This window comes from Heptranchias perlo, chromosome 7, assembly GCF_035084215.1.
Source record: "Heptranchias perlo isolate sHepPer1 chromosome 7, sHepPer1.hap1, whole genome shotgun sequence".
NCBI lineage: Eukaryota > Metazoa > Chordata > Chondrichthyes > Hexanchiformes > Hexanchidae > Heptranchias > Heptranchias perlo.
In genome coordinates this window covers 85,584,776-85,597,688 of record NC_090331.1, presented here as the reverse complement: position 1 = coordinate 85,597,688, position 12,913 = coordinate 85,584,776, and the positions used below count along the sequence as shown (strand labels likewise).

At 48.4% G+C, this 12,913-nt stretch overlaps 1 protein-coding gene across 4 annotated transcripts in view; it reads left to right on the top strand.

Annotated features, from left to right (window-relative positions):
- LOC137323927 (collagen alpha-1(XVIII) chain-like) overlaps positions 1-12,913 on the top strand; it is a 377,865-nt gene that overhangs the window by 306,406 nt on the left and 58,546 nt on the right. For all 4 annotated transcript variants that reach the window (XM_067988020.1, XM_067988018.1, XM_067988016.1 and 1 more), the window contains 2 exons: positions 865-927; positions 10,479-10,514. In XM_067988020.1, coding sequence (XP_067844121.1) covers positions 865-927; positions 10,479-10,514 — 99 coding nt within the window. The remainder of the gene's footprint in view (positions 1-864; positions 928-10,478; positions 10,515-12,913) is intronic.

The window sequence follows — 12,913 nt, the reverse complement described above, 5'->3', positions numbered from 1 at the left end:
CACTCTCACTCACTCACGCACACGCACTCTCACTCACACACGCACTGTCACTCACACTCTCACTCACTCACACACACGCACTCTCACTCACTCACACACATGCACTCGCTCACTCACACGCACTCACTCACTCACTCACACATGCACTCACTCACTTACTCACACACACATACTTTTTAAAAATCCTATAGAGCTTTTAAAATTGGGTGAGCAGGAGGTACATCTCCAATTTCCTTTAAATATTGATTTGAGGTGACGTTTGCCTGTCAATAATATAGGAACAGCAATTTCTGAAATCAAAGGGAATTGGATTTTTTTTTCTGGATGAATGGTTATAGTTGGGATTAAGGCATTTAACCTTGCAATTATACAGCACGTTTCATGACCTCAGGATGTCCCAAAGGGTTTTCTGGCCAATGAAGTACTTTTTGAATTGTACGGTTGTAATATAGGAAATGCGGCAGCCAATTTGCGCATTGCAAGATCCCACAAACAGCAGTGTGATAATCACCAGTTTTTTAGTGATGTTGGTTGAGGGATGAATATTGGCCAGGACACGAGGGAGAACTCCCCTACTTCTCTTCGACTAGTGCAATGGGATCTTTTACATCCACCCGAGAGGCCAGACGGGGCCTTGGTTTGACGTGTCATCCAAAAGATGGCATTCAGTACTGCACTGAAGTGTCAGCCTAGGTTTTATGCACAAGTCTCTGGAGTGGGATTTGAACCCTCGAGCTTCTGACTCACAGGCGAGAGAGTGCTACCAACTGAGCCACGCCTGACACCTGACTATTGGGAGGTTTACGGCCAACTCCATGTACAGTAATGTAAATTTGCAACTTCAATTTCCTTTTGTTTTTTCAGGGATTGAATGGGCCTCGTGGATATCCAGGAGAAATTGGGTTAATGGGGTTACCTGGTCCCCAGGTGAGTAAATATAGTCACACCTAGAATCATAGAATCATAGCATGGTTACAGCACAGAAGGAGACCATTCGGCCCGTCGAGCCTGTGCCAGCTCTCTGCAAGAGCAATTCAGCTAGTCCCACTTCCCCACCCTTTCCCCGTAGCCCTGCAAATTTTTTCCCTTCAAGTACTTATCCAATTCCCTTTTGAAGGCCATGATTGAATCTGCCTCCACCACCCCCTCAGGCAGTACATTCCAGATCCTAACCACTCCCTGTGTAAAAAAGTTTTTCCTCATGTCACCTTTGGTTCTTTTGCCAATCACCTTAAATCTATGTCCTCTGATTCTTGACCCTTCTGCCAATGGGAGCAGTTTCTCTCTATCTACTCTGTCCAGACCCCTCATGATTTTGAACACCTCTATCAAATCTCCTCTCAACCTTCTCTGCTCTAAAGAGAACAACCCCAGCTTCTCCAGTCTATTCACGTAACTGAAGTCCTTCATCCCTGGAACCATTCTAGTAAATCTTTTCTGCACCCTCTCCAAGACCTTCACATCCTTCCTGAAGTGCGGTGCCCAGAACTGGACACAATACTCCAGTTGTGACCAAACCAGTGTTTTATAAAAGTTCATCATAACCTCCTTGCTTTTGTACTCTATGCCTCTATTTATAAAGCCCAGGATCCTGAATGGTTTTTTAACCGCTTTCTCAACCTGCCCTGCCACCTTCAAAGATATGTGCACATATACCCCCAGATCTCTCTGTTCCTGCACCCCCTTTAGAATTGTAGCCTTTAGCTTATATTGCCTCTCCTCATTCTTCCTACAAAATGTATCACCTTGCATTTTTCTGCATTAAATTTCATCTGCCATGTGTCCGCCCATTCCACCAGCCCGTCTATGTCCTCTTGAAGTCTATCACTGTCCTCCTCACTGTTCACTACACTTCCAAGTTTTGCATCATCTGCAAATTTTGAGATTGTGCCTTGTACAAGTCATTAATATATATCATAAAAAGCAGTGGTCCCAGCACCGACCCCTGGGGAGCACCACTGTATACTTTCCCCCAGTCCGAAAAACAAACGTTCACCACTTCTCTCTGTTTTTTGTTGTCACTTAGACAATTTCCTATCCATGCTGCCACTGCTCCTTTTATTCCATGGGCTTCAACTTTGCTGACAAGCCTATTATGTGGCACTTTATCAAACGCCTTTTGGAAGTCCATATACACATCAACCACATTGCCCTCATCAACCCTTTCTGTTACCTCATCAAAAAACTCAATCAAGTTAGCTAAACACGATTTGCCTTTAACAAATCCGAGATGGCTTTCCTCAATTAATCCACACCTGTCCAAGTGACTGTTAATTTTGTCCCGGATTATCGTTTCTGAAAGTTTCTCCACCACCGAGTTTAAACTGACTGGCCGGTAGTTGCTGGGTTTATCCTTACACACTTTTTTGAACAAGGGTGTAACATTTGCAATTCTCCAGTCCTCTGGCACCACCCCCGTATCTAAGGAGGATTGGAAGATTATGGCCAGTAACTCCGCAATTTCCATCCTTATTTCCTTCAGCAACATAGGATGCATCCCATCTGGACCGGGTGACTTATCTACTTTAAGTACAGCCAGCCTTCATAATACTTCCTCTTTATCAATTTTTAGCCCATTCAGTATCTCAACTATCTCCTCTTTTGCTATAACTTTGGCAGCATCTTCTTCCTTGGTAAAGACAGGTGCAAAGTATTCATTTAGTACCTCAGCCATGCCCTCTGCCTCCATGCGTAGGTCTCCTTTTTGGTTCCCAATCGGCCTCACCCCTCCTCTTACTGTTTACATGCCTATAGAAGACTTTTGGATTCCCTTTTATGTTAGCCACCAGTCTATTCTCATACTCTTTGCCTCTATTATTTCCTTTTTCACTTCCCTCTAAACTTTCTATATTCAGCCTGGTTCTCACTTGTAATATCAACCTGACATCTGTCATATGCCCCCTTTCTCTGCTTCATCTTACTCTTTATCTCTTTCATCACCCAGGGAGCTCTGGCTTTAGTTGCCCTACCAATCCCCCTCGTGGGAATGTACCTGGACTGTACCCAAACCATCTCCTCTTTAAAGGCCCCGCCCATTGTTCGATTACAGTTTTGTCTCTGCCAATCTTTGAATCCAATTTACCCGGGCCGGATCCGTTCTCAACCCACTGAAATTGGCCTCCTCCAATTAAGTATTTTTACTCTAGATTGCTCCTTGTCATTTTCCATAGCTAATCTAATCCTTATGATACTATGATCACTGTTCCCTAAATGTTCCCCCATTGACACTTGCTCCACTTGACCCACCTCATTCCCCAGAACCAGATCCAGCAATGCCTGAGCAACAAACTGCACGAAAATACTGAGGCATTGCCACAACATGCCTGAATCACTTCCAGCTGCACAGTTGGTTCTCAAAACTTGCCTGAGTTGGTTGAGATCATTTGATTCCCAGCCATTTGGAGCTCCTAGTGGAATTGAGTGGAGGAAATCCTGGTCCAACTGATCCCTTTTGAGTCTGCATATGGCAGACCTCTTTTGGGAAATGGTTGTGGAGTCTGCAGCCTTGACCACACCGCTTAGGATGAGGTAACTGGCCGGGGTTCGAGTCAGGCTTTCTCAGTTTGGTCAATCTGAGCTGCTTATGGTGGAGAAGGTTTTTTTATCGGGGAACTAAAGTATAATTTATGCATGTGTGTGACGATCCATCTACAGACTTCTTGGTGATTGAATACTTTGATGACATTTTCAGGTGGATAGTATTCTTAGCCTTTGTCGCACTGGGAGGGAATGAAATGTTCTTGAACTATTCCATGGCAGAGGTGGTAGGAATTTGAATAGATTGAACCACTGAACCCGTGGGATAGGTTTTCCTCCACAGTAGTTTGATGGGGTGGGTCACATGTCCTTTACAGAATGCACCTGATTTTCATTCTGTTCATTTTCAACGGATCTCCTTGTGTCCCCTTGTGGGGTTGCTTTAAGTCTTGGTCTTCTGATTGAAGAATGGAATTGAGCTGGTTTTTGCACAGGATTTATTACATTTCTCCACCAAATAGGTGAATAAAAAGAAAAAAGAAAGACTTGCATTTATACAGGAGCTTTCACAACCTCAGGACTTCCCAAAGCCCTTTACAGCCAATGAAGTACTTTTGAAGTGTAATCACTGTTATAATGTAGGAAATATGGCAACCAATTTGCACACAGCAAGGTCCCACAAACACAATGAGAAAATGACCAGATAATCTTGTTTTTTAGTGATGTTGGTTGAGGGGTAAATATTGGCCAGGGCACTGGGGTAAACTTCCCTGCTCTTCTTCGAATCGTGCCCTGGGATCTTTTATATCCACCTGAGAGGGCAGACAGGGCCTCAGATTAATGTCTCATCTGAAAGACGGCATCTCCAACAGTGCAGCACTCTCTCAGTACTGCATTGGAGTGTCAGCCTAGATTTTGTGCTCAAGTCAGTGGAGTAGGACTTGAACCCACCTTCTGACACCGAGGCGAGAGTGCTACACCTGAGCCATGGCTGACGCCTAAAGCACGCAAAGTAGGATAAACAGAGTAAGCCAAGGTAGTGGTTCTTGTTAGACCTACCATTGTCTCCCCTCTTGTATTTCGTTCTGGAATTTCAATCACTTTCCATGTATTTAATGAGGACATCATCTTCATGAACAAGTGTTTGGTGAACCATTTTTGTTCACAAACATGACAACAGGGTGGCATTATTAGTATCAACATGAACCAAGACATCACTTGGACATAACGTTAGAGTGAAAAGTACTGCACAGCTCTTCTACGATTCACCTCCCAACAAAAAATTTGCCAAATCCTTTTGGTGAAGACAAGGCCCCTTTAATAACTCCCTGACTCATTTTACAAAGTAGGATGTTGACAAGATCACAAAATAGATTTGGGCGAAGAAGGCCTTTTGGCCCACTCAATCTCTTCCTTCCAGAATACCAACCCTACTCTCTTCCTGTTGCAGCATCTTGGCAGTGTCCTAGCCTCAACCATCCTTCCTTGACAACCTGTTCCAGCTGTTGATGTAATATGTTCCAGCTGTTGAAACACAAATGATGTAAAAGCTGTGGAAGAAGATAAAAAAACAAACACATTCTTTTAGCATCCCGTTCTGGGATGTTGGTCTCATTCAGATTCTGAGGAATGGTTGCTGTGGTTTTGCTCCTTTTTGTGGAGATGTAGTTACGATTCTACACTCCAGACAGGCTGCTCTAAATCTGAATGCGACATGAGCTTTATGATCAGATTTAGTCATCAGGTTTATTACTTCCAGAGTAACATAGTCAAAGTCGCAGGTGACAAACCTGTGAGTTGCATGAGTTTGTATGAAACCACTTAGTCATCTAGAGACCACATCCTCCTCTAACTCATTTTTTTTGAACGTAGAATCGTACAGCACAGAAGGAGGCCATTTGGCCCATCGTGCCTGTGCCAGCTCTTTGAAAGAGCGAGCAAATTATTCCCACTCGCCTGCTCTTTCCCGATACCCATCCAATATTTATCCAATTCCCTTTTGAAAGTTACCATTGAACCTGCTTCCACCACCCTTTCAGGCAGTGCATTCCCAGGTACGGTAGCATAGTGGTTATGTTACTGGACTAGTAATCCAGAGGCGTGGGCTAAAATCCAGAGTCATGAGTTCAAATCCCGCCACGGCAGCTGGCGAATTTAAATTCAATTAATTAAATTCAATTAATTAAATCAAAATCTGGAATTAAAATACTAGTATCAGTAATGGTGGCCATGAAACTATCGGATTGTCGTAAAAACCCATCTGGTTCACTAATGCCCTTTAGGGAAGGAAACCTGCCGTCCTCACCCGGTCTGGCCTATATGTGACTCCAGACCCACAGCAATGTGGTTGATTCTTAATTGCCCTCTGAAATGGCCTAGCAAGCCACTCAGTTGTAAAATCTCGCTGCGAAAAGTCACAATAAGAATAAAACCGGACGGACCACCCGGCATCAGACCACTAGGCACCGGACACGACAACGGCAAACCAAGCCCAGTCGACCCTGCAAGGCCCTCCTTACTAACATCTGGGGACTTGTGCCAAAATTGGGAGAGCTGTCCCACAGACTAGTCAAGCAACAGCCTGACATAGCCATACTCACAGAATCATACCTTTCAGCTAACGTCCCAGACTCTTCCAGCACCATCCCTGGGTATGTCCTGTCCCACCGGCAGGACAGACCCACCAGAGGTGGCGGTACAGTGATATACAGTCAGGAGGGAGTGGCCCTGGGAGTCTTCAACATTGACTCTGGACCCCATGAAATCTCATGGCATCAGGTCAAACATGGGCAAGGAAACCTCCTGCTGATTACCACCTACCGTCCTCCCTCAGCTGATGAATCAGTCCTCCTCCATGTTGAGCACCACTTGGAGGAAGCACTGAGGGTAGCAAGGGCACAAAACGTACTCTGGGTGGGGGACTTCAATGTCCATCACCAAGAGTGGCTCGGTAGCACCACTACTGACCGAGCTGGCCGAGTCCTGAAGGACATAGCTGCCAGACTGGGCCTGCGGCAGGTGGTGAGCGAACCAACACGAGGGAAAAACTTACTTGACCTCGTCCTCACCAATCTATCTGTCGCAAATGCATCTGTCCATGACAGTATTGGTAGGAGTGACCACCGCACAGTCCTTGTGGAGATGAAGTCCCGTCTTCGCACTGAGGACACCATCCAATGTGTTGTGTGGCACTACCACCGTGCTAAATGGGATAGATTCAGAACAGATCTAGCAGCTCAAAACTGGGCATCCATGAGGCGCTGTGTGCCATCAGCAGCAGCAGATTTGTATTCCAGCACAATCTGTAACCTCATGGCCCGGCATATTCCTCACTCTACCATTACCAACAAGCCAGGGGATCAACCCTGATTCAATGAGGAGTGTAGAAGAGCATGCCAGGAGCAGCACCAGGCGTACCGAAAAATGAGGTGCCAACCTGGTGAAGCTACAACTCAGGACTACATGCATGCTAAACAGCGGAAGCAACATGCTATGGACAGAGCTAAGCGATTCCACAACCAACGGATCAGATCAAAGCTCTGCAGTCCTGCCACATCCAGTTGTGAATGGTGGTGGACAATTAAACAACTAACGGGAGGAGGAGGCTCTGCAAACATCCCCATCCTCAATGATGGTGGAGTCCAGCACGTGAGTACAAAAGACAAGGCTGAAGCGTTTGCAATCATCTTCAGCAAGAAGTGTCGAGTGGATGATCCATCTCGGCCTCCTCCCAATATCCCCACCATCACGGAAGCCAGACTTCAGCCAATTCGATTCACTCCACGTGATATCAAGAAACGGCTGAGTGCACTGGATACAGCAAAGGCTATGGGCCCCGACAACATCCCAGCTGTAGTGCTGAAGACTTGTGCTCCAGAACTTGCTGCGCCTCTAGCCAAGCTGTTCCAGTACAGCTGCAACACTGGCATCTACCCGACAATGTGGAAAATTGCCCAGGTATGTCCTGTCCACAAAAAGCAGGACAAATCCAATCCGGCCAATTACCGCCCCATCAGTCTACTCTCAATCATCAGCAAAGTGATGGAAGGTGTCGTCGACAGTGCTATCAAGCGGCACTTACTCACCAATAACCTGCTCACCGATGCTCAGTTTGGGTTCCGCCAGGACCACTCGGCTCCAGACCTCATTACAGCCTTGGTCCAAAAACGGACAAAGGAGCTGAATTCCAGAGGTGAGGTGAGAGTGACTGCCCTTGACATCAAGGCAGCATTTGACCGAGTGTGGCACCAAGGAGCCCTAGTAAAATTGAAGTCAATGGGAATCAGGGGGAAAACTCTCCAGTGGCTGGAGTCATACCTAGCACAAAGGAAGATGGTAGTGGTTGATGGAGGCCAATCATCTCAGCCCCAGGACATTGCTGCAGGAGTTCCTCAGGGCAATGTCCTAGGCCCAACCATCTTCAGCTGCTTCATCAATGACCTTCCCTCCATCATAAGGTCAGAAATGGGGATGTTCGCTGATGACTGCACAGTGTTCAGTTCCATTCGCAACCCCTCAAATAATGAAGCAGTCTGAGCCCGCATGCAGCAAGACCTGGACAACATCCAGGCTTGGGCTCATAAGTGGCAAGTAACATTCGTGCCAGATAAGTGCCAAGCAATGACCATCTCCAACAAGAGATAGTCTAACCACCTCCCCTTGTCATTCAAAGGCATTACCATCGCCGAATCCCCCACCATCAACATCCTGGGGGTCACCATTGACCAGAAACTTAACTGGACCAGCCATATAAATACTGTGGCTACAAGAGCAGGTCAGAGGCTGGGTATTCTGCGGCGAGTGACTCGTCTCCTGACTCCACAAAGCCTTTCCACCATCTACAAGGCACAAGTCAGGAGTGTGATGGAATATTCCCCACTTGCTTGGATGAGTGCAGCTCCAACAACACTCAAGAAGCTCGACACCATCCAAGATAAAGCAGCCCGCTTGATTGGCACCCCATCCACCACACTAAACATTCACTCCCTTCACCACCAGCGCACTGTGGCTGCAGTGTGTACCATCCACAGGATGCACTGCAGCAACTCACCAAGGCTTCTTCGACAGCACCTCCAAACCCGCGACCTCTACCACCTAGAAGGACGAGAGCAGCAGGCACATGGGAACAACACCACCTGCACGTTCCCCTCCAAGTCACACACCATCCCGACTTGGAAATATATCGCCATTCCTTCATCATCGCTGGGTCAAAATCCTGGAACTCCCTTCCTAACAGCACTGTGGGAGAACCTTCATCACACGGACTGCAGTGGTTCAAGAAGGCGGCTCACCACCACCTTCTCAAGGGCAATTAGGGATGGGCAATAAATGCTGGCCTCGCCAGCGACGCCCACATCCCATGAACGAATAAAAAAAAAATTCCAGATCACAACAACTCGCTGCATAAAAATAAATTCTCCTCATTTCCTCCTTGGCTTTTTTGCCAATTACCTTAAATCTGTGTCCTCTGTTTACCGACCCTTCTACCAGTGGAAACAGCTTCTCCCCAGCTACACTGTCAAAACACCTCTATTAAATCCCCACCTAACCTCCTCCGTTCTAAGGAGAACAACCCCAGCTTCTCCAGTCTCTCCACATAACTGAAGTCCCTCAACCCTGGTACCATTCTAGTAAATCTCCTCTGCACCCTCTCTAAGGCCTTGACATCCTTCCTAAAGTGTGGTGTCTTGTATGCTTGCTGACAACACTGTGAGGTATACCATTACTCCTCGTCTGGTCGAGGGAAGGTCGAATCTTCCAATCAACAAGGAGTTTTCTGCACCACAAATGACCAGGACCGGACAGGGAGATCCAATGGCCTCACTGATGGAAATGGCTGACACACCTGCACGGATTGTTGATTGAGCCTTCGGAGAATAAGCAAGTGAATGGTTACCGAGTTGATTGTTCCTCGGGAGGACCGAGTAGAAGACCAGGTAGTGGGCAGAAGGTGGCAGAATGCATGGAATTGATTAAAAGGCAAAATACTGCAGATGCTGGAAATCTGAAATAAAAGCAGAAAATGCCGGAAAATCTCAGCAGGTCAGGCAGCATCTGTGGAGGGAGGAAGGTGGGGTTAACGTTGACCCTACTTTACCCACTCCACAGATACTGCCGGACCCAGCTGAATGTTTCCAGCAACATCTTGTTTTTATGTGGAAATTATGGTATTGCAGTGCTCGAGGTTGAAGGGTAGGTTATCAGGCCTTAATCACACTTTTTTTTGAGAAGCACAAGGTGATGTGAGACAGCAGAGGAAAAGTGCGACTCACTGTACATTGATCAAGAGGAGAGGTATCTGGTGGGCAGACCCATAGGCTGTGAGCTGGTGGTTAGGTTTGAAACCCCTGGAGATGGGTGGTAGCCATTTAATGACCCTATCTGTTAGACCTTGGTTGGTCCAAGATGGGGTTTTGATTCAAGTTGGGTTTTTTTTAAGTCCTTTTTCGTTAAAATGACCGGCTGCAACTCTGTGTCGGACAACAGCGCAGATTAAGGAATAGTCAGTGAAGAGAAAGAAAGATTTGCATTTATATAGCGCTTTTCACAACCTCAGGATGTCCCAATGTGCTTTACAGCCAATGAAGTACTTTTGAAATGTAGTCACTGTTGTAATGTAGGAAACGTGGCAGCAAATTTGCGGCAGCAAGATCCCACAAACAGCAATGTGATGATCAGATAATCTGTTTTAATGATGTTGGTTGATGGATAAATATTGGCCAGGACACCGGAGAGAACTCCGCTGTAACATTGCCACCTGAGGGGGCAGACGGGGCCTCGGTTTAACACCTCATGCGAAAGACGGCACCTCTGACAGGCAGCACTCCCTCAGTACTGCACTGGAGTGTCAGCCTAGATTTTGTGCTCAAGTCTCTGGAGTGGGATTTGAACCCATGACCTTCTAACTGAGAGGCGAGAGAGCTACCCACTGAACCACAGGTGTTACCAGAAGCACAGAGGTGACCATTAATCTATTCCAACTCACATGTTTTCTCTCTTAGGGTCCAAAGGGTGACCAAGGAGATCCAGGCATGAAGGTAAGGCTATTGGGATGTTCCTCACAGCTGTAATGTGGAATGGAGTGAGTTGACAGGGACATAGGGCTGTCTTTAATGCTAGTTGACTGGCAGTGTGTTTAGGGATTTAAATATTTAGTTCTATTAGTCTGCATTGTAATCGAACAAAACAGTGCCATTGCGGGAGGTCTCCATTTCCTCTCGAGTGAAAGTAAGGTGGCTTTGTTCCTGCAGGGAGTGAGACAGACGGAAGAGCAGATCTTCCTGCACTACCACTTTCCCACCATTAGAAGGAGCTCTAGGGGCAATTTGGAGTGAACGCCATTTTATTACATAGAATTACATAGAATGTACAGCACAGAAACAGGCCATTCGGCCCAAAAGGGTTATGCAGGTGTTTATGCTCCAGACGAGCCTCCTCCCACTCTACTTCATCCACCCCTATCAGCATATCCTTCTATTCCTTTCCTCCTCATGTATTTATCTCACTTCCCCTTCATTCTTGCGGTTGTGGGTTGATTGACAGAAAGAGCATCCAATCGGCAATGGGAACGGGGGACTTGCGATTGTTAGGATCGTAAGGATTGACAGAGATTTCATCCAATAGAATGTGTTAGAAGGGGCGGGCATTCCATGACGACTGATTGACGATGTCCCCGTCCAATTGGAGGTTGGTGGAGGGGCGGGGCCACCCTGCACGCCAGCAGGGAATCCATCCTCCGCCGCCAACAGACGGCCCCGACAGAACCCCTCTCCCACTTGACCACACAGCACGCACAGCCCACGCAACAGTCAGCTTAGAACAGCGACCCCGCCAAACCAGGCGGGGAAGGGGAAAGCGCCGCACAGTCCAACCGGAACCAGGCTCTGTCGGAGCCACCCAACAGCAGCGGAGGGCCGACTCTCCGCCAGCGTGTGAAACAACCCCAGCGGAAACACTGCCCCTCCACCACACCCCCACCGGAAGCCCCACCCACCCACCAGAAGCCACACCCCTCCACATCCCCCACTGGAAGCCCTACCCCTCCACCACACCCCCACCGGAAGCCCCACCCACCCCACCGGAAGCCACGCCCCCTCCACCACACCCCCACTAGAAGCCCTGCCCCTCCACCACACCCCCACCGGAAGCCCCACCCACCCCACCGGAAGCCACGCCCCCTCCACCACACCCCCACTAGAAGCCCTGCCCCTCCACCACACCCCCAACGGAAGCCCCACCCACCCCACCGGAAGCCACGCCCCCTCCACCCACCCCACTGGAAGCCACGCCCCTCCGCCCACCCCACTGGAAGCCCTGCCCCTCCACCACACCCACACCGGAAGCCCCACCCACCCCACCGGAAGCCACGCCCCCTCCACCACACCCCCACTAGAAGCCCTGCCCCTCCACCACACCCACACCGGAAGCCCCACCCACCCCACCGGAAGCCACGCCCTCTCCACCACACCCCCACTAGAAGCCCTGCCCCTCCACCACACCCCCACCGGAAGCTCCGCCCACCCCACTGGAAGCCACGCCCCTCCACACCCCCCCCGCTGGAAGCCCTGCCCCTCCACCACATCCCCACCGGAAGCTCCACCCACCCACCAGAAGCCACGCCCCTCCACACCCCCCACTGGAAGCCTAGCCCCTCCATGTTTATTGTACATTCACATCTGAGGAGTTTGATTAGTCTGGCTGTTTGTGAATCACAATAAAGTTGTGATATACAAAGATGGGCCATCCTTTGACATGTATCCCATTGTAATCCAGATGATTCCATGAATCTGTGGGAGTCACACTGAGCAGTTAGTGCTGTACGTTAAGACTTTATTCGAAACCTCTAGCAGTAAGGAGCTGGTAGGTGGGCTGGGAAGATCAGCTGCCTCGAGGCCCCTCTCAGTGCCATTCTACAGCTGGTGTTTAGATCTGCGGCACTCTGACCCTTCATGTGGGGAAGGGTCTGTCTTCTGCTTGACCACTCCCCAGAACCTAGGGTTGCCAACTTTCCGGGATTCTCCTGGAGTCTCCAGGAATTAAAGATTAATCTCCAGGACACTGCTTCCAGCAACCCTGGAGAAGAATTATTGGAGCATTAAAAAAAAATGTTTTTCTGGTCCCATTTTCTTTGAACACTTTTGTTCATTAGTTATAAAAATATTGGTGATGGGGCAAAAGGCTGTTTGACCGACAGTCAAGCGCCATCCAATCGGGTAATGAAGAGTGTTTGCTTTCCAATTGGCCGTGAGCTGGGCGTGTCAGGTGACCAATGGCGGCAGCGTGTTTGGAGGTGGAAGGGTCACGTGACAATACCTGCAGGAATATGACCAACCAAAGTTGGCAACCCGACCAGAACCTGGTACTACACATTGCAGCGAGGGATGGTGTCAGCCTGGGTCATACTCTCCCTGACCCAAACCCCAGGCTCCCAGTGTAC